The sequence below is a fragment of the Octodon degus genome, unplaced genomic scaffold, assembly GCF_000260255.1.
Source record: "Octodon degus isolate 3935 unplaced genomic scaffold, OctDeg1.0 scaffold00105, whole genome shotgun sequence".
Lineage (NCBI taxonomy): Eukaryota > Metazoa > Chordata > Mammalia > Rodentia > Octodontidae > Octodon > Octodon degus.
Genome location: NW_004524681.1, coordinates 3,499,197 through 3,519,734, shown reverse-complemented (window position 1 = coordinate 3,519,734; position 20,538 = coordinate 3,499,197). Strand labels below are relative to the sequence as shown.

The window sequence follows — 20,538 nt, the reverse complement described above, 5'->3', positions numbered from 1 at the left end:
GCGGCGCGCTGGTGGCCCTGGCCGTGGTGTCGGCGCTCAACGCGGCGGGCACGGTGTTCGCGCTGTGCCAGTGGCGCGGGCTCCGCGCGGCGCTGCGGGCCCTGGAGGCCGAGCGCGGGGAGGATGCGGCCTTGCGCGCCTTCCTGACAGAGCTGCGCCCAGCTCCCGGCCGCAGCCCCGACCCCGACCCCGACCCCGACCCCGACCCCGACCCCGACCCCGACCCTGACTCTCCCAGCGCCGCGCGCGCCAAGCGCAGCCACGGGGAGCCCGCGCCGGCCCTGCGCGCCCAGAGCCAGGACACCCTGATGCTGATGACCTACTCCATGGTGCCGGTAAGCGACCTGGCCGCGGGAGGTGGAAGGGTCCCATCTGCCCGAGGGGGGGACGAAGCCCATCGCCGATGTTCTGGGTCTACAGGGAAAGGGGATTCCTGGCCATGTTTCTAGAGTCCACTTTCCCTTCCAACTTGGGGCAAAAAGATCCCCCTGTGCCTCCAGCTGCTCCAAAGGGCAGGAATCAATACCAAGCAGTTTGCTTAAAACGCAGGGTCAGCGCAGAGGTTCCAAAAGGGGGCCTGCGTGGGGGCTTCGGATCCATGGAGCTTGGAAAGCCCGTGTGGCAGCGCTAGGGGAAGAAGGGTCTTGCTTTTCCCCAGATTTTCCAAGGCGTCCCACCGTGCACACACACACCCCAGGTTTAGAAAGTCTTTAAAACAAGTCATCCTAAATTTTCTTTAAGTGTCTTTGCTTTTACTGATTTCAACTCAGTAATTCTTTAAAAACTAGATTTGATGTGGATCATGTTGTAGTTCTCCCTTCCATCTCATTAGCCATTGGAATCGTTGTGGTCTATTTCATTGTATAACTAGAGAGATTTCCGTTGTCATCTTGAGCACAACGAGGCATACTTCTGAATCCTAGATATCTGAAGAGAAACACACTTTCAACCTCTTGTTATTACAGCAGCTTTTAAATATCTTGCATGGGCATAAGTGCTTTTAAAACTACAAGCAAGTACTGCACACTTCAAATGCATCTCTTGAGAAAGATCAAATTTTCTATTCCTAGCTTCATTTTGTTTTTATTCATATTATCATTTAAAAATCTGAGCCTAAGCAAAAATTGCAAAATAAGAGAAAAAAGAGACCTCTGGAGCCTGGTGCAGTGGCTCATGTTGGCAGCTCAGGTGACTGGGGAGGCTGAGGCAGAAGGATCATAAAGTTGAGGTCAGCCTGGGCATCTTAGCAAGACTCTGAATCAACATAAGGGCTGGGGATGTAGCTCCAGGGGAGATGGCCTGCCAGGCAGGCCCGAGGCCCTGGCTTCACCTCTACATCACAAACAAAGACTTGTAAAATTAAGAAAACTCCTTACTGTTAGGAGTCACTCTTTCCTCTCTTGCCTTTGGTATCCAAATTGCAAACTGCCCACCACTAACATAAGAGAATGTGGAGACTTGTTTCTATCGCTGTGAAAGCGACATTTACTTCTGCGTACTTCAAAGCAGGAGCAGCAGCTCTGTGCCAGGTGCAGAGAGCAGGACCTGGACATCTTCAGGCTGGGAGGTCTTTGTGGACAATGCCAGCATGTGCCTCACTTTCCGTGTGTGCACTGTGCCCTCGTGGGGAAGTCGCCGCAAGGTCAGGAGGAGCCGCCGTCATGGTGCTGGCTTTCCCCTTGGGAGTAGTTCTCAGGCAGTGGACTTAGGAATCCTCTGGAAGCTCCTTAGAATGCAGGCACCAGGGCCCCACCCTCACCATGAGACCTGCAGGCTTGTCCTCCCCAGATCTGCTTTTTGGAAAGCCCCTTCACCCCCTCAGGGAGGCTTGTGCAGGAGATGCGGACACTGCACTCTGACCCCGCAGCTGTAACTACTGTGCACACAGACCTCTCGCGGTCCTTGTTACACATAGACTTGGATTCAGATCCAGAAGTGCTAAGAGCCTGCAATGCGAAACAAGCTCTCACCACAGGCCACGGGGAGGCCCTCGAGCACGGGGTGCTCGTTGGAATGGGGGGACTGGAAATGCACTGATGCCTGAGTTGCACCCCCGCAGAACCTGAGTGAATAGGGGTGGGGCCTGGGGTGGGGCGCACACTCACTAACAGCCAACAGCCTGCGTGACTCCTCTTTGGCTGGGTTGCTTTCTCCTAGCAATACTCTCCTGATTAGTCTTCACACACCTTCTCATCTTTATTGTCTGCTTTTTCAGAGCAGGAATTATTCACATGAGAAAACAAAACAAAAAACATTCCGGGCCTGGCGTTATGGTGCACGGCTGTAAGCTCCGCACCGGGAAGTCTGAGTTCAAGGCCAGCTTGGGTTACATAAGCAAGTTCAAGGCCAACCTGTACTACATAGTGAGAACTTGTCTCAAAAATAATAATAATCACTGGGTGCTTTTAGTAGAGAAATTCTTAAGAGAAAGGATCCAGTAGGAGGTATCACGGGGTAGCCTGACACACCTAGCAGCTGACTGTCACCATCCCCAGCCTTTCATGCCGCACCAGATCTTGGATGGGTGAGCTCCGAGGGCCCGCGCTGAGGTGCCGTGTCCTTAGCGGTTTAGGAACAGAGGACTAAGCGCGATGCAGACTCACGTCTGCACTTGGGAAAGCCTTGCAGGACGGTTTGTTTGTCCCAGAGATGCCTCCGCGAGCACACAGACACTCACCGCCTCTGTGCTTGGCTGAGCGTACTGCACGCAGCAGGGCAGTTCTGATTAGCACATTCTGACCAGAATCTGCTTAAGTGAGTTTGTTTGAAAGACAGTCTAATTAATTACTACTGAAGTACAGTTAACTCAACACAGCCAGGCACATTAGATCTTTACAAAGCAAATAAGTATTCTGGCAGAAAGTTATTAAGGGGGCAGTGGGTGGAGCTTGGGAACCGCTGGGCCTGGCCACACATGGGAACAGGGCCTTGTGGGCAGCGGGCCAGGGGTGGTGCATCTGCCTCCTCCACCCTCGCAGGACGCCCTGCTGCCTCTGTTGTGTCTCTTTCTCCTGACCCTTGTACTCTTCTTGCTTCTGTTCATAGAAGCTACTCACCCGCATCCCCCCCCCCCATATTTCACCTTTACTGCTGTCTGGTAGCTTTGCCATGCTATCTTTTCTTTTTTTGGAACCAGAAATCAAACTCAGGACTTCGTGCTGGCCAGGCAGGGGCTCTGCAGCTGAGCCAGATCCCCAGACCTCATCCTTTTCTTGCCCTAAATCTAGAGCATCCAGATGCGTTTCATAAAAATTGAACTAAACAGATGTAGTGTGAAGGTTAAATTTCATTGCCAACTGGTTGGCGTGGGGGCAGCCCAGGGTGTTAGTAGAGCGCATTTCTGGGTGTGTCTGAGTAGAATGTGACCTGGGGTCTCTATCAGAATGCTTGCCTCTTGCTCTTGGGCGCAGGTTCCCTACTCCGCTTCCCAGCTTCCACAGACGAGGAAGCTTTGTTCCATCAGCCCCTTCCACCATGCTGTTACTGCCTTGGAGCAGCTGACCATGGACTGAACCCCAGAAACTGTGATCCAGAGGAACCTCCCCTCCATTAAGCCGTGGGTGCTGGTCATTGTCCTGGCTGCAAGAAGCTGATGAGTGCACCAGTGGAGAGAGAAGGCGCTAAGCCTGAGGAGAGGACATTCAGTGGCTGTCATCTTGGGAGACCTAAGTGTGTGCAGGCCCAGGACATTGTACAAAAGGCTGAGTACTGCTCTAGTAAGAAAGTTGGTCTTATTATTTCAAAGCAGCAATTGAAAATCCAAGTGACTTATTTAAGGAGGCAAAGATAATTTAATGAGTCTTACTGACAGGGCATTTAATAAAATTTAATACCTATGCTTGATTTTTAAAATATATAATATCAGGGAAATCTAGGGATTATTCCTGAACATGATAAAATGCAGTTTATATCCCTTACACCCCACAGAAGCTCTCCACGAGGGCAGAAGACTCCTAGAGAGGGCCTTAGCGATGATATCAAGAGAGGGACACTGTCACTCACAGCGTCTCACATTGCCCCAGAAGGACTAGCCAGGGCAATAAGGTAAGGCGAAGCACTCTAATCAGGTTGGGAGGTGAAAGCCTGGCTATATTCGGAGCATATATTTAGGCCTGAAAAATCCCAGAGAAACTGTCGATAACCCACTATAAACAAGAATGTAATTCAATGAGAATGGAGATATAAAAGTATTACAAAGAAATCAAGGAACTTCTCCTACCCAAACCACAATCAAGTAAAAGATACAATGGAAGAAAAGAGGTGCAAACCTTATGTGTCTGTATGTTTATCTTTGGTGTTATAAAAGGGTTAGGGGACCATTCTTGACAATCACAAAAGGTTCAAACCAATAAATTCAGCAAATGTTTTGTATAGGAAATTCGGAATAATGTTAATTGTCCTTAAGTTAGTTTAACAGTTTAATGCTACTCTAACATAAAAATACTAATAGATTGTTCACCTGCCTTAGGACTAAACTGATTCTAAACCTCACGTGGAAAAATGAATTTGCCACGTGTGCTTGGCCAGGCAATGTCTGGGGAAACACAGAGCAGAAGGAGGGCAGGGCTGTGGGCACTGCAAGCCAACCAGCGCCTGAGCAGCTAAAACGTGCTGGGAGGTGAGCAGGCCAGCAGGGCGCGGGAGAGCCGTCAGGCCCCAGATGTGCACGTCCCAGCAACTCACTGCACGGCAAAGGCAGCACCTCACATCGCGAAGGAGTGAGACTCATAAATGACACAGGGATGACAGCAAGCCTCTGGGAAAAAGTTCAGAAAAGCATAGCTGTATTTGTAAAATGTGCAGTTTTAAAAGCTCTAAATAGATCAACTATGTTTTTTTCTAAATGAAAGTAAAATTACTGAAAGAATACATGAATAAGTTTATTTTAAATCTTAAAACTACAAAGACCTGGGCTGAGAATGCAACTCAGTGGCTTGGTGGTAGAACATTTGCTTAGCATGTGAACAGCCTTGGGCTCAACAACCCAAGGTTCCGCACTTGGGTTCAGCACTGGGAAATACACGCATCACATGTACAAATCTGTCTTATTTGCTTTTCTTACTGCTTAAACAAAATACTTGGCACCCAAGGTTCAGAAAGGTTTATTCTAGCTCACAGTTTATAGAGGGTTCTATTCGTAGTTGATAGGCTGCGAGGCAGGGCAGCCTGGCAGATGGCACAACAGAAGGGAAACAGCCCATGGCACGGTGAGCAGCAGGCAGCAGCAGCAGCAGGCCGCAGCAGCAAGCCTTGCTCCCATTTATCCCATCCAGGATACAAGCCTTTGGGTGGTACCACCCACATCCGGGGTGTGCCTTCCTATTATCTACCACCAGGACTATGATAAACCAGTTAGTGCACTAATCCAGTGCTACAGAGCCCTAGTCCCAGAATCACACCTGCTAGATCCAGCCACCTCTGAAAAAGAGGCTTTGGGAGACCATTTAGGTACAAGCCATAAAAATACATACTCTTAGAGACAGAGAGATAGACAATGGCAAAGAGCTTTCTTGCAAACTATAACTCAAAAATCAGAAGCAAACAATAAATAAATAAGTTTAACTACATTTTGGAAGCACACCAAACCACAACAAAAGCTTTTACACTGCAGGGGCCAGCAAGATAGCTCAGTGGTCTAAAGTGCCTGCTTAGGCAGGCATAGGGGACCAAGGTGCAGTCTCCAGCACCACATGCTTTGCCAGCTCCACCCTCAGGGCTGGCTGAGCAGTTAAAAAAAAGAAAGAAAGAAAGAAAGAAAGAAAGAAAGAAAGAAAGAAAGAAGAAAGAAGAAAGAAAGAAAGAAAGAAAGAAAGAAAGAAAGAAAGAAAGAACAACTTTTACACTGCAAACAATAACAAAAACATCATAACCAAAGGTATAACAAAACATACAATGGTATGACATAAACAAAGATAACTGACAAATTGGGAAAAAAGTATTTGCAACACTTACAATAGAGATATAGCTTTTCTAATATGCATAGCACTACAGTGAGGGGAGAAAAAAGACTTTTGTCATTATTGTTGCTGTTGTCATTGTTTGAAATAGAGTCTCCCTATGGGGTCCAGGCTGGCCTTGAACTCTCAATCCTCTTGCCTCCATGCTGAGATTATAGACGTGCACTACCTCCCTGGAAAAAAAATAAGAAAATTGCAACAAAAATAAAAATCCAATAAGAAAATGTACCGTATGTTTCTCAGGAAAAGAAAGTACAAGCACATGGGCAAAAAGCTCTTAAATTTAAAATACTAATTACAACTATCCTGAAATACTATTTTCGCCTGTAACAAAAGCAGAAGTACAAAATTACAGCACACATCTGAGGACGCTGAAGGGAAACAGTTTGCTCGTGCATTGCTGGTTAGAGTGCAGACTGCTGCAGCCACTGGGAAAGCAGTTCAGTAAAACCTACAGGCAGCACAGGTGCCCCGGCTCGGTGGCGCAGTGCAGCACTGTCCCTCGTGGAGACCTGTCTGCGCAGGGCTTCACCGTCTGTGATCAGCATGTCCATAGTCACTCGTGCAGCATGTCCTAGGAAACAAGGGGCTTCAAATGGCCACGTCCACTAACCCAGGACAGTTAAACAAGCTGAGCTATGCACACGCAGCTAAGCAGCTAGGAAGCAAGAATGTGGCAGTTCTCCATTCCTGCTCAGAATAATCCCCAGGATATAGTCCACTTGTAGGAAGCAAGGCAGAAAAATACAAGTGCTATACTACCTTGTGTAAGCAAGAAAAGGAAGACAATGAAGAGGCCAAGAGAGGTGCTTCCTTACAGAAGGTGGGTCTGGGCCTTTCGACACAGGGCTTTCTGGATTGTTTTCTACTTTGGGCTCTCTTAACATGAGGAGAACGTTCCGTAAACCCCACATTGTACAGCAGCTGCTACGCAGCAAGACAGAGTGTGCCAAGCTGAGGTTCAGTCTTGGTCCACTTTCTGTTTGTCTTAGTTACTCCTCTGGTTGCTGGAACAAATACCCAACACCCAAAATGAAGGATGGAAAGGTTTATTTAACTCAGTTACTGGAGGTTTCAGTCCATGCTCAGCTGGCTCCAAGGCAGAGCGGCACAAGCAGGGGGCAGCAGGTCATGGCAGCTGCAAAGAGCAAGAGCGAATGCAGGAGTAGCAGCAACAATGGCGACAGAGAGGAAGTCTGTCTCTCTGTCTCTCTTATGCTACATTCAGGCTCTCCTCCCTAGGCCGGGTGTAACACTCATACCCATAATCCCAGAAGTACTAAAACCCATAATCTCAGTGGATCATGAGTTAATCTCCAACTCCAGAAGTCCCTGCCCCATGACTGCATGAGGCTTTAGGCAGACAACTAGACACAAACCATAGCATTCGGCCGTTGGACACTCAAAGTCCATGCACATCCCTTTATGCAAAAGGCATTTTAGTCAATCTCTAAGGGTTGCCAAAGTCCCAGTAGTTTCAGCACTACTGAAAAGTCCAAGTCCCATGTCTCCTCCTAGATCCGAGGAAAACTCTTAGCTGTGAGCCCCTGTACAAATGAAAACTTAAACACTTGCAACATTCAAAGCACAGGATAAACATTGCCATTCCAAAAGGTACACACAGCAGGACACCAAGCATTGGGACCAACACAAGTCCAAAATTCAGCAGGGCAGACATTAAATCCTGTAGGTCCTTGTGGAACAGCCAAAGCAATCTGTGGCAAATTGTGAGCTCCATGTGGCTCTGCCCCTATGGCACTTTTGGTGTTATGGCTCCCATAGCTTCTCTCTTAGGCCAGCTTTGCTCCCTCCTTGTAGTTTCCCTTAGATGATCAACATTCCTGGCTTTTCCAGCCTTCTGAGGTTTCCACTGAACAGGCTGCTCACTCACAGCTTTACATATTACCCTCTCAGGGCACACTGCCTGGCCTGCCAGGCCTTCTTCTGAAACCCAGGTGGAAGCCTTCTTAACCTCAGAACTCCTACATTCTGCATGCACCTAAAACCAATGCCATGTGGGTGATGCCAAGGGCTGCTGCCAGCTGGAGCAGTACCCGGGCTTCCTTCTCTCTAGGCGGTAGGGGTCGAGTGCCTGGATTTCTGAGCACTCTGACTCTGATTCTGAGGAACAAATTCCCCCTGCTAGTGCCATTCTGGAACCTGATGTGGCCACTGCCATCACCCAGGCACACGGGGCTCAGCCACGTTCCACTCAAGGAAAAGTCCTTCACCCTTGCAATTCTGAGGCTGCAAAGGGTGGAGCCTTCTGCCTTCAGTGATGCCCTCAGGCCATCCTTTTAATCCTCTTGTTCCTTCTCAGCAATGGAGATCCTCTCAGCTCCATCTTTGCATTCCACAGCTTTGTTGGAGATTCCTTTCTGGCTGAACTCACATTTTAAACCATCCTGTTCAGCTCTTTGCTCTTGATTTTCAACATAAATCTGGCTAAAAGCCCCCAACAACAGCCATGCCTCTCCCTCAATATTTGGCTGCTTTGAAATTTCTCTTGAAAGATTAATCAGTCCATCATGCTTAATCTCAGTCTCAGGCAGTCTCTGGACACAAGCAAAATTCAGACAGACCTTCTGCCAAGCCATACCACAGATCATCTGGAGTCCAACAACCAATGCTGTCCTCCTTCCCAGCAGAAACCTCCCCAGCCTGGTCTTCACAGGCAGGCTTTCTATCAGCCTTCTGGTCTTCTGAGCTCTGACCAGAATCTCCCGAACAGAAGAGCTGAAGCTGTTCTAGCTCTTTGCAAGTAGGCAACCTCTCCAGACCTTTCCTATCTCTTCCCGTAAGCCATCCCCAAAAGCTTGTAAGCCACATGGTCAGGTTTAGCCACAGCAACGACCTCGCACCTCTGGTACCAAATTCTTAGTTACTTTTCTCTTGGTGCTGGGACAAATACCTGACACTCAAAATGAAGGAAGGAAAGGCTTCTTTGGCTCTCAGTTACTGAAGGGTTCAGGCCATACTCAGCTGGCTCCAAGGCAGAGCGGCACACAGCAGAGAGCAGCCTTTCATGGCGGTGGCAAAGAGCAAGAAAGCAAATGGAGGAGTAGCAGCAACAAATGGCAACAGAGAGGACGTCTGTCTGTCTCTCATATGATACATTCAGGATATTCACCTCAGGCTGGGGAAGTGTTCATACCCATAATTCCAGCGGTACTAAGACCCATAATCCCAGTGGATCATGAATTAATCTCAAACTCTAGAAGTCCCTGCCCCATGACTGTATGAGGCTTTTGGGGGGCAACCAGACACAAACCATAACACTGTTGCTGTAATAAAATACCTAATAGCAGGTAATTTCTACAGTGGGGAAGTTCATCTGACTCAATTCTGGAGGCTGGGCTGTTCAGAAGCACGCTCCCCGCATCAGCAAGGTCCTCCTTCCTGCAACATGAGTGACCAACGGCATCACACAGCAGACTGGAGCGAGCCTGTGGGCTCAGACCTCCCTTCTTCTTCTTCTTCAAAATCTGCCGGTGACATCGCAGGGATCCCAACCTCGGGACCACACCTGACTGTGATGGTGCCAGAGGGCCACCTCCAGGTCCTCCTAATGGCAGACAACTAGGTTTCCAGTGGGAAAACCTCAGGGACCTGTTCAAACCACTAATGGCGGCTGCCGAGAACCGGAGCCTGGCATGCTGCTCTTTTGATTTTTCTCAAGAGAAGTTTAAAATTTTTGTTCCTTTTCTTTAAACTGGCTGATAATGTGTTGGCCAAACAACATTCACATTGTTAGAGGCCGTGTTAGGACGCTCGGTCATGAGTTGGTAACAGTCGCGTCTCATAAACATGAATGGCTTTGAACAAAACTGGCTTTATTTCTCTTGACCACAGCCCTGTTATTTACCAGCCTGACTCTGAAGTTATTAGTACTGTGTCACTGTTGCAGTTATTATTGGTTGAGGTAGAAGTGGTTTTTCACATTTGGTTTAGATTTGTTTGTTTGTTTCTGCTTTTAAATACCAGCTAAAAAAACCATGAAAATTAAATAATAAAAATGCACTCCACTTTCCGTGGGCATTTCCCGTCCCTGCCGTAGATGGACCGCCGCAGTTCCCTGAGCCATATGGAGGGAGGAGTGCACATCCGGGCCTCTGAGCAAGCACTGGGCTGTGTGGGCAGCGAAAGGCCACAGCTCCCAGACCCCTACCCAAGTGTCCTTGCTGCCACCACGACAGAGTAGAGCAGCAAGAGCAGCAGGCCTGGCCCTGCAGCCCTAGGGGGACAGCACCCGCAGGGCCACTGAGCCGTATGCTCACACCTCCTCCTGCCTAGGGCTCTGCTCCTGTGCCAAGGATGAAATGGATTTTGTCTCAGAATCTGAAGCCACCTGGTCCCCTGGAAAGTGTACCTTCACTCTAGGGCCAGGACAGATGCTGTCACCAGGCCCATCTCAGGGGGAGCGGTAATGTCCCTGAGACCATGGCCTGTGCAGCCGTGCCAGGAGAGTTCCAGAGCAGCTGCGGATCCTCTGAGTGCTCTTGCCCTGCGATGCCTCTGTTGCAGGCGCAGCTGCCCCTGTGCCCGCCCTTAGCTCAGGTATATGGCGTGCTTAGTTCCCTTGAGAGCCCGGCCAGCTTCCCCGCCATTCTCTGCAGTAGCTGGTGGCGAGCGCTGGGCAGCAGAAATCAGTGGATTCACATCCTGGCCCAAGGCTGAGTTGCTGAGCCTTCATCTGTGAGAGCAAGGCCTACTTCCGAGTGGTCTTAGGAGGTTTAAAAGTCGCGCTCCTACGCGGAGGTAGCGTCGGTCCTCGCGCTCCTACGCGGCGGTAGCGGCGGTCCTCGTAGGGGTCCATCATTGCTCTTACCACGATTAATCGCTATCAAAACCCATGCAGGCTGCTGCAATAAAGCACCTGTAGGGCGGCGAGCTTCTAGACACCTGAGACTTGTTCCTTCAGTTCTGGTGCCCAGGGAGCCTGGGAGCAGAAGCCAGAGATTCCACGTCTGGTGAGGGCCGCCTTTGGTTCACAGAGGGTGAAGGAGCGAGGAGCACTCGGAGGCCTTGTGTTCCTTTCTGTAGCAGCCCTGACCCCAGTCGTGAAGCTGCCCCGTCCAGGCCTAGGTGCCTCCGCGTGCAGCGGCCCTCCCTTGAGCACGGCACACTGGTGGCTGAGCTTCAGCTTGGGCCTCAGGGGACAAAAAGCACTAGGACGTGGCAGTCGCCATCCACCCTCCTTGTCCCATGCTGCCAGCACCCCTCCTGCACTGCCCCTGTGCCTGCTCCTTGCGGTGCCAGTTGTCTGGCCAGCGCTGCTCTTAGCTGCTGCTGTGGGCCCATAGGTAGCTTCACATCAATCACACCAGCCTAAGTCACTGTACCAATGACAGCAAAACAGAGTTACCCCTGATAGCACAGCAGCCTCTTCAGGGGTGTGCCCTTAGCTCCAAGCACCCCAACAGCGAAGGGCGACTGATGCCCCAGAAGGGAGGTCGGCCGCCCCCCTGATGGCCTCAGTTGCAGTTCCCTCCACGTGTTCTTATTGGTGGCATTCCTGAGATAACGTTCACCCACTTTCATGTAGAAGCTTGAGAAAGAGTGGAGCGCAGGCAGGGCCAGAACAAGTCTAAGAAAAGAGAGGCCTGTACTTCTCAGGGCCCGTGTTCCCTGGTTACCTTCACAGGAGTTGTCAGACCAATGCTCAGCTAGATTTTGAAAAGCACTTATGCGATTTAAAGACATAAAGAGATGTGATTGAAAAACATTTTTTCTCCATTCTTCAAGCTCCCCACAAGCACTGTCCAAAAAGAGAAAGCCTTAGCCAAATGTAGTTGACATTCAAGCTTAATTTACATGCATTTTATCTACAGACTAAAGGTCATGTTGTAGAAAACAAGCTAACGGTTTTTTATTGTGATTCCGCTACAAAAGGAGCATTTTTCAGCCCATCAGTTGCTTTTATGGAAATCTTGGAGTTTTAACAGCACTCTGATTTAAATAGACATAATTTGCTAGCAGTTTAACTGAAGTTCAAGATACAATTTTCTTTGCTGAAAGGTAGCATTAGAACAACAGGCCAACTAAGGATCATTCAAAATGCAATTTGTGGATTTTGTTCTGAAGATGATAGAGAAAGTAACCCCGCCACCCTCAATTGGGAAAAAGTTTCTTGTGTTTGTCAAAGTGCTGAGAGCATTGGAGCCTTGCCTGAGGGAAAGAGACAGAAACAGAGACAGAGAGCTGTGAATAATGGTACCCATAAGCAGTAACACTGAGCTGGCGACTGCAAAATCATCCTCAGTTTTTAGTAATTTAGCAAGTGAGCACCAGAGTTGGGATTTGCTTCATCAAGTGCTGGTGAGATAGCTCAGCAGACTAAGCACCTGCTTAAGCAAGCACAGGGACCTCAATCACCAGCATCACATGCCACACGGACCCCAACAGTGGGAGTGCTGAGCCGGCCACCGAGACCAGGCATAGTGTTGCAGGCCTGTAATCCCAGCACTGGGGAAGCTGAAAGCAGGAGGATCACTACGAGTCTGAGCTGCACAGTGAGACCCTGCACCAAATACATAAATAAGGACTTCCTTTATCAGTAGACAGAATACAAAAATGTGGCTCAGTGGTAGAGCACATGCTTAGTGTGAGTGAGGTCTGTGAAAGAAATGAAAAAAGGAAGAGAAAGGGAAGGGGAGGGGAGGGCAGGAGGGACAGATGTAGGGATGGAGGAGAAGGAAAGAAAAAGAGTGAGAAGACTGAAACAAGACAAGGCTGAAAGAAAAAGAATGAAAGAAAGAGAACGGGAGGGAAAAAAAACAAAACAAGGCAGGTCTGAGGGCGCAGAGGCAGCTCAGTCACAGAGCGCATGCTCAGCCTGTGCAAGGCCCTCAGCTCAGACCCCAGCAATCATGAGGCCTGCAAAGCATGTCTTCCCCTCACAGGCAGCTTTTGACTCTTTGAGAATCCCGGAACTAAATGCTTTGGGAGCAAGAAGCCCTCAGCGAGTTGTGTGGTGAGTGTGAAGCCACCAAGAGGAGCAGAAATCAGCCTGCGCTGAACTGAGCTAAGCCGGCCCACTGAGCCTGCAGGGGCTGAGCCAGGGCTGGGCTGGCAGCCGGCTGTGAATGAGGCCCAGCCGCAGGGAGTCGGGCAGCACAGGAGGCCAGGCAGGCCCTTCTGGATGAGCAGCTGGGCTGGGGAGGGGGCCGTGAGGCTGACAAGGAACCGGTGAGCTGCAGGACCCCCGGAGACCTTCGGCCAAGGGGAGCCGTAAAGGAAGTGCCTGAGGAGGAGAGATCTGGCGTCTGCAAAGACGGAAGTGAGCGCCGAAGAAATACCTTCCAAAGCTACAGTGGCCCTGCTGTGGGCCCAGCCGGGCCTCTGTGAGGCGCCTCTCCGGAGGAGCTGAAGTCCGTATACCACAGCGATCCACACAGGCCCATGCTCGCAGCAGCAGACAAGGCACAGAGGCAGCCACAGGCCCACCCCTGGATGGATGGGAAGGAACATGTGGCTCGCTAATGGAGCTCTGCTTGGCCATAAAAAGGATAAACCTGAGTCATTTGTAGGGAAAAGGAGGAGTGTTGAGACCCTAATTGTAAGTGAAATCAATCAGCCACCGAGTTGAAGTATCACAGGGTTTCTCTAAACTGAGAGGCCCAACTCTACGGAATCTAAAGAGCAAAATAAGCGCCATGCAGGAAGGTAGACTCTGTGAAGATGGGGGCGAGGAGGGTGGGAAAATGACCAAGAGGTGGTGGTTCTTATCCGCCGCACACTGCATGTAGCCGCTGTGTCACAAGCCCACACTGATAAAAATTAAAATCAATAAACAGAAAGCTAGGACCTACTTGGACTCCTCCAACTAAGCAATTCATGTCCAGCAAAGGTGGCGGCACTGAGCGTGGGGAAGAGGGGCTGAACCCCAGAACGCAGCACAGAACACTGAGTGGGCCAGTAGCTGAGAGGACGCGGAAAGGAGCTGTCGGGTCCAGGGCTGAAGCTCCAGCGCAGAGGTGAGGAAGCGCGGGGCCGGGCTGAGCGTGGGGACGCCAGCAGCCGCGAGGGCGAGGGCCGGAGGCTCGCCGCAGGGAGAGCGCCTCGCTTCCCCGGAGAGCTCTGTGTTCTCCAGGAGTGCGCGCCGCAGCGGAAGGCTGGAGTGCCTCCTCGGTCGGTCGCCGTCAGCGTGCGCGCTCCGGGTGGCTGCGCGCACACCAGCAGCCCTCCAGGGCAGGCAGCCGGCAGGCCGCCTCTGCTGACTGGTCAGTCCCTCGACGTGGAGCTGCGCCGACCTGCCTGTCCTCGGGGTTCCATTCGGTCACCCAGCACGTGTCCAGAACTCAGCACGTTCACGCATGGTCGCTTCACTATTTCTCAGAGATTCGTTGTCCGTGCTCCAGGCGATGCGGAACCTGAAGCATCGAGGAACTTGGACGCAGAGTCAGAATTTGCTAGAGAAAGGACAGGCATGCATGACTAAAGGTTAGAATCTCAGGTGACTGGGGCAGTACACACACACACACACACACGCACACGCACACACACACACAAATGTTATTTTACAGATAGTTGTTTTGGTGGTTCCTTGAAAAAAAAAAAAAAGAAGAAGGGGAAATATAGTTCGGGATTATTGGATTTAGAGTTTACTGCGCTAAGTATAATTTGGAAGGGCACTGGGCATGGCCAGGCGTGCTGGCACATACCTGTAATCCCAGCACTTGGGAGGCTGAGCCACAAGTTTGAGGCCAGCCTGAGCTACATAGCAAGACCTTGTTTCTAAAATAAAATAAACAAAACCACACATTCACACACAAATAATTTGCAAGTGTTTGTATTTGGATGTCTAATGTGAACTTACATGTTGGTCCTTCTATTGACTAAACCTGTCACTTGTGGACTAAAGGTGCTGTCTGGCCTGGGTTCTGGGGCCAGCAGCAGCAGCAGCAGCAGCAGCAGCAGCAGTTACTCTGGAGACGAGCACTGCCCTCTCCTGAGGACCTCGTCCCAAAGCGCTGCGGAATGGCTGCTCGGAGCTGTCACAGTGTGGAGGAAGTGGGACTGAGTAGGCGGTGACACAGTCTCACGGGGGTTTTGCTGTATAGAAGAGTGCCACAGCCACTGGCAGTTTGGAGACAAAGGCTTTAGTTTTTTCTCACATTATCAATCATGTTACTTAACTGTGGTTTGAGGATAAGAACGCTTAGCAAAGAATCAGAAATTACCTGATGATGCTGGTAGATGGGGGACAGCGTGAGCACAAAACAGTTACCCACCGGTTAGTGGAGGGCCCTTCCAGCAGCCCTGCAGCCTCGGCAGCTCCACAGGATGCTGGGGCGCAGGTGGCTCCTGGCCGCTTAGAACACTCCGTGCTTCCGCCTGGCTTCTCCTACACCTGTTTCTCTTGCCCGAAAAGATTCCGTGTGTGCTTTGGTCTCTAACTTCTTCACTGGCCACCTGAGCCACTGTGTCCTGTACAGTGCTGCAGGTGTGCAAGACACTGTATGAACACAGCACAGAATCTCTAGACTCCTGGAGTTGGTGTTCTGCAGCAGGAGAAGGGCAGACAAACCACAAAGTACTAAGTGGGGCCGGGAAGGTAGCTCAGAGGCATAAGTGCCTGCCTGGCAAGCATAAGGTCCTGAGTTCAGTCCCCAGTACAAATGATGATGATGATGATGATGATGATGATCATGATCATGATCATGATGATCATGATCATGATCATGATGATCATGATCATGATGAAGAAAAAGTAACTAAGTAGATTATTTGTAGTACCAGGAGGTGAAATAAGTGGCAACGTGGATGAGGGAAGGAAGACAGGCAGAGGCAATTCTAAATACCGTGGCCTCCCAGAGAAGGTTACACTTGCACAAAGACTTTTAAAAGAGGTGGCAGGAGCCACGTTGTCGATACCACAAGAAAGGACATCAGAGCCCCAGAACGGCGAGTGCAGAGGCCTGGGGCAGGAGGGAGAGCTCGGGAGGGCAAGGCTGGAGAGGAGTGAGCGGAAGGAAGGCAAGTGAGAGGAGAGCAGCAAGGAGACCGGGGCCTGCAGGGCCTTGGAGGCTGCCGGGTGGACACTCTGCTTTTTATGGAGCCCACGGGGCGGGAAGTGGCAGAGTCACTGTGCCTTGTCGCCTGTGATGAGAGCAGACTGTGTGGCAGGTTGGGAGTGCAAGCAGAGAGGCCCTGCAGACAGCGGCCACGACCCTTCAGGGGCCCGGAATGCTGGCATAGACCCAACAGGGTGACCAGAGGTGGGCAGCGCCTGGCATGCCCATGCTGGGGAACCTCAACACATGGCGCTTTCGGATAGTTTAAACAAGTATGAGAAAAAGGAGGTGCTAAGTGGCCCCATGTCATGGCTGAGCATTGGAAGGATTGCCACCAACGGCAGAACTGCCGAAGGAGCAGGTTTAGAGACGAGCTCAGGAGCTCCAGCTGGGCTGCTCCTGGCACTGGGACTTCCACTTGGCGTCCGGGTGAGGACATCAGGGCCCCGCTTCATGCACGGGCCTGGGCGGGCTTCCCAGTGACATGCTCAGGACCCAGTCACGAAGCAGAGCGTGCTGCTGGTAGGGAGCCCCGGTCAAGCGTCTGTCTACTCCTTATTAAATCTAGACTGTGTGAAAAGTGGAAACAGCTCTTTTATGGACAACCTAATTAAATCAACTGACTGCACCAGGAGACTTTCGGGCCCACAGCTGTGGTCCGACTGCAAAAAGCACAGGGCCTGACTTATAAAAGAGTTTGCTGATCAATAAGCAGGTACTTCTAAATGAGCAGAAATATTTTTTAAACTATATCTTGTAGCAATCAAGTAAAATTTGCCAAAATGATGCCTGCCCTGTGCCCCCCACAGGCAGTGGAAGGCGAGAGCAGGAAAGTGCTCCCCCGTTGCCTAGATCAGACCCAACCTTCAAGCTTCCTGCCTCAGCCTCCTGCTGCAGTTAATAGCAAGACCCCACAAGACCCTCTGTGGCACCAGCCACGTTTCCCAGCCTTTCTTTTGCCTGAGGTCAGACCGTGAAGAAGGCCTTGAAGGTGCCTGTTGGAAGAAAGACCCCTCCAGAGACTCTCCTCATGCGGCTGCATGTTCTCGCTGTTCATGGCCTGTGGGCGTCTCCAAAGGCCCTGCTTTGGCTGAGGGATTTTTCCAGGATATTGGCACGCGGATGTTTGCTGGACCAGCCTTCCAGCCGAGATGGAGGCAGAGTCCTCAGCCAAGCCCAGGCTTCTTGCACGCTAGCCAGCGCTTCTCCTGGGTGGCCTTCAAGCTGACACTTGTTAGTTATTTGTCCAACTTTTTCTAGAGAATGCAGGCAGTGACTAAGGCAGTGATCAGGGCTGGCAGAGGGCAGAGGCAGTCTCCAGACCCTAGTCAGCAAAGCGGGGCACTGAGAGGTAAGTCGCAACCCTTGGGCTGCGGCCTCCTGCCCCGCTCTGACCCGTGTAGTCACGGGCAACGCTGGCCAGCGCCGCGCCTTCCCATGGTGTCGCCAGCCTTCCTCGCACGTTCTCGTCCACCTCTGCCTCACTGACCCAGCTTGGCCAGGCCGCAAACTTCACACAGACACTCTGTGACCAGTACAGTATGAAGTTCGTATGTTATGACTGTGGGCCAGGGCACATCCACATTTCCTGGCTTTACATGTCTCAGGGACTCGACGTAACTCTAGCATCTGTAGGGAGCTGCTTGCTAGGGACTGTTGCAGCGTCTGAGAAGATGCAAGTACCCTAGACAAAAAGGGACAGTGAGGAACAGCAGCCACATAATGAGTCATCCGCTTCTAACATAACGAAGTACAAATTTCCCTGCGGAAGTTTCCAGTTTAGTCAGCTTTAACAAGCTGACCAGAGACAGATGAATAGACAAAAGGTATGCAGGGGTTTTACATGAGTTAGCACAGAGAGCACACAAAATATGACTGAAATGCAAAGATAAGGTCAGGTGGTGGAAACTGAAGTAGCATTTTGAACCCTGGAAAGAAACAGGGCCTTAAAGCCTGGAGGAGAGGGGGTCATCTTCGTTGCCGACAAAACCTTCACAGGCCCACAAGAGTAGTTTTTAAAGCCTGTCTCTGTGGTGGTGATTTTTAATCTCTCCCTGGTAGCTAATCTTTCCTGGTGATTTAAGGAGATTCCTAAGAAGGGAGTTTAAGTCAATCCCACTTCTTAGGAAGGAACAACCTCAGGGAAACAAGTGAATGCCACTAGGAGCCCCCATGCTTGTGGGAAGGAAACCCTGGTTCTGAGGCAGCCTCTAAGATCTTCCCAATGCCTTTAACCAGAGGCACACAGCACACCACAGCACCAGACTTGGGGTGTGGTTTTCTGAGCCCCGACACTGTAAACAGTGTCACTGCTGATTGGAGAAACGCAGTACTGCTGGCTGAGGAGCGAAGTGCCTGGCTGTGGGGACAGGTTACCAATTCCAAAGTATTTATTAAATGCCCAGCACATGCTCAATGCCATTCCAGCACTGGGAAAGCCTGCAGATCAGCGAAGGGGACAGACGGGATGGACCAGTCCCTACCAGGAGGAGCCTGTGTGAGAAGCCAGGGAGTATGGAAGGTTGGGCCACCACTGTCCCCACAGGAAGCACCAGCAGGGGCCTGGCAGCTTTGGCCCCAGATGTCACCATGGAGCCTCAAAGCACCTCCATGCAAGGTGCCAGGGATCAAAACAGGCCAAGTTGGAACTTCAAGAGTATGTTTTCCACATAGAAAGTGTTGGCACGCAAGCTGAGGGACCTTATGGCACAAAGTGTCAGTTCTACAGAAATTACTGCACTTTATACAGCACCAGGAAGAAGTATCTTGACCTTTTTCAGGACTGGCTGTGTCTTGGTTATTTTTCTTGTTGCTGAGACAAAATAACCTACACCTAAAGTTAAAGGGGGAAAGGTTTATTTAGCTCACAGTTTATACAGGCTTCAGTCCATAATCAACTGGCTCCAAGGCAGCGTAGTGTAGATGAGGGGCATCGGAGCAAACACTGCACAGTGCCCACAAGACAGCAAAAGCAAAAAGGGGGGAAAGAAAAGCCTCTTTCTGTCCCTTACACTGCATGCAGGTGACCCACCGTAGGGCAGGTGTAGCATTCACACCCTTAACCCTAGGCAGAACTATGACAAACCAAGGGGCTGATTCTGTAATCACACACCCTTAATCCAAGCTTCATACACGCCGGATTCAGCCACCTCTGAAAAAGCCCTACGACCTCATGAGGCTTTGAGGGGACATCTAGACACAAACCATAACAGGCTGTCACATCTTTTGTTAAGGCAAACGCTAGTAAAGCTGACTGGCTTGAGTTCATCAAATCTTGCTGACAAGAACACAAAATTTACTTTGTATTTTGTTTTGTTCTCCTCCATTCCATTTTGATGTTCGGGGAGAAGAAACCAGAAAGGCTGAGTTTTGGTTAGGTGGCTCCCAGAGAGGGGCTGGGATGTCTACACTGAGGCCTGCTTGCTTGCTTTTTTTTTAAGCAGAGACAACTGCACCTTACCCTTGGGGTTTGTGGGTTATCTTCGGCACATCTGGATCGGGGTACAAATCCCCACTTGCCTCAGGGGTGAGTCCAAGGCAAAGGACTTCAGCTTCAGGCTCCCTGGAGAGACTTATCGAAGCTCCAAGCCCCCAGGGACGCGCAGCTGGGCCAGCCCAGTAGCCCTGTGTCCACAGCAAAGGAGCTTAAGCAATGCCTTAGACAAATCTGGGCTGATGGTCCGGGAGCTTGTCTAAGGGGATTACTTGCGTGCACATCAGGATATCAGCTTACATAGCGAAGGCACATCAAGAAGAGCATTCTCGATTGTCTAGCAGGGCTGGGATTTAAGTTACCAAACAGGCCCGATCTGGAAGGTGACTTCACACTTAAGCAGCGTTCTAGTCAGCACTGGAGGCTGTGCTCCGGGCTTGGAGGAAACTGCCTGACCAGTTTCAGCCCCTTGCAGCCCGCTCAGCTGGTGAGATCAGCAGGTTTGCTCCCTTGCTGCTTCCTGGATTAATCCTGAGAGGGAGAGGTGCCGGGAGGGGGTTGAAAGGGCAGCAGTCAGCCCGCGGCTGGGCAGGCAGCTTGCGCACGTCCCGTCGGTGCTGGGGAGGCAGAGACGCTCCACTCTGCTGAGCGTCCCAGCCTTGCACAGAGTTTCTTTTCTTTTCCAATACGATTTTATTATAAGACTCTGACGCTCTACTGGTGTGTAAAGTAAGCTAAAGACAAGTCTGCGCTTCAAGTAAAGTGACACAGTGCGGTCGCAGAGGTGCAGCAGCGGGTGGGCCCCGGCCAGCCCTCCACCGCCTCGCCAGTGCCTTCTCCGCTCGCCCAGGCCTCGGAAGGCAGTCTGCACGCGGCACAGCTGCAGGCTGGGTAGGAGCAGCTGCGGAGCTCCGGGCAGCCCGACTCTCGCCCACAGATGAGGACCTGGGCCGGTCCTGCCGCTCCTCATCCAGGCTGGCTTCAGCTCTGTTTGCTTTGTACTTTGGGGTTTGGAAATTTATTCGGGGGGAAGAATAAACAGCCCAGGGCTTATAAACAACTTGACAATCACTGGACTGGAGAACCCTTCCGCTTCATTGTCCCAGTTATTTCAAGCACTGGCTGCGATGGC

The 20,538-nt window shown here is 50.9% G+C and overlaps 1 protein-coding gene across 1 annotated transcript in view; it reads left to right on the top strand.

Annotated features, from left to right (window-relative positions):
- Positions 1-2: 2 nt before the first annotated feature.
- Positions 3-20,538, top strand: part of Gldn (gliomedin) — a gene marked incomplete at its 5' end in the record, with an annotated part of 50,423 nt that continues 29,887 nt past the window's right edge. The window contains one exon of the mRNA XM_004639053.2: positions 3-335. Within this exon, the coding sequence (XP_004639110.1) occupies positions 3-335 (333 nt within the window). The remainder of the gene's footprint in view (positions 336-20,538) is intronic.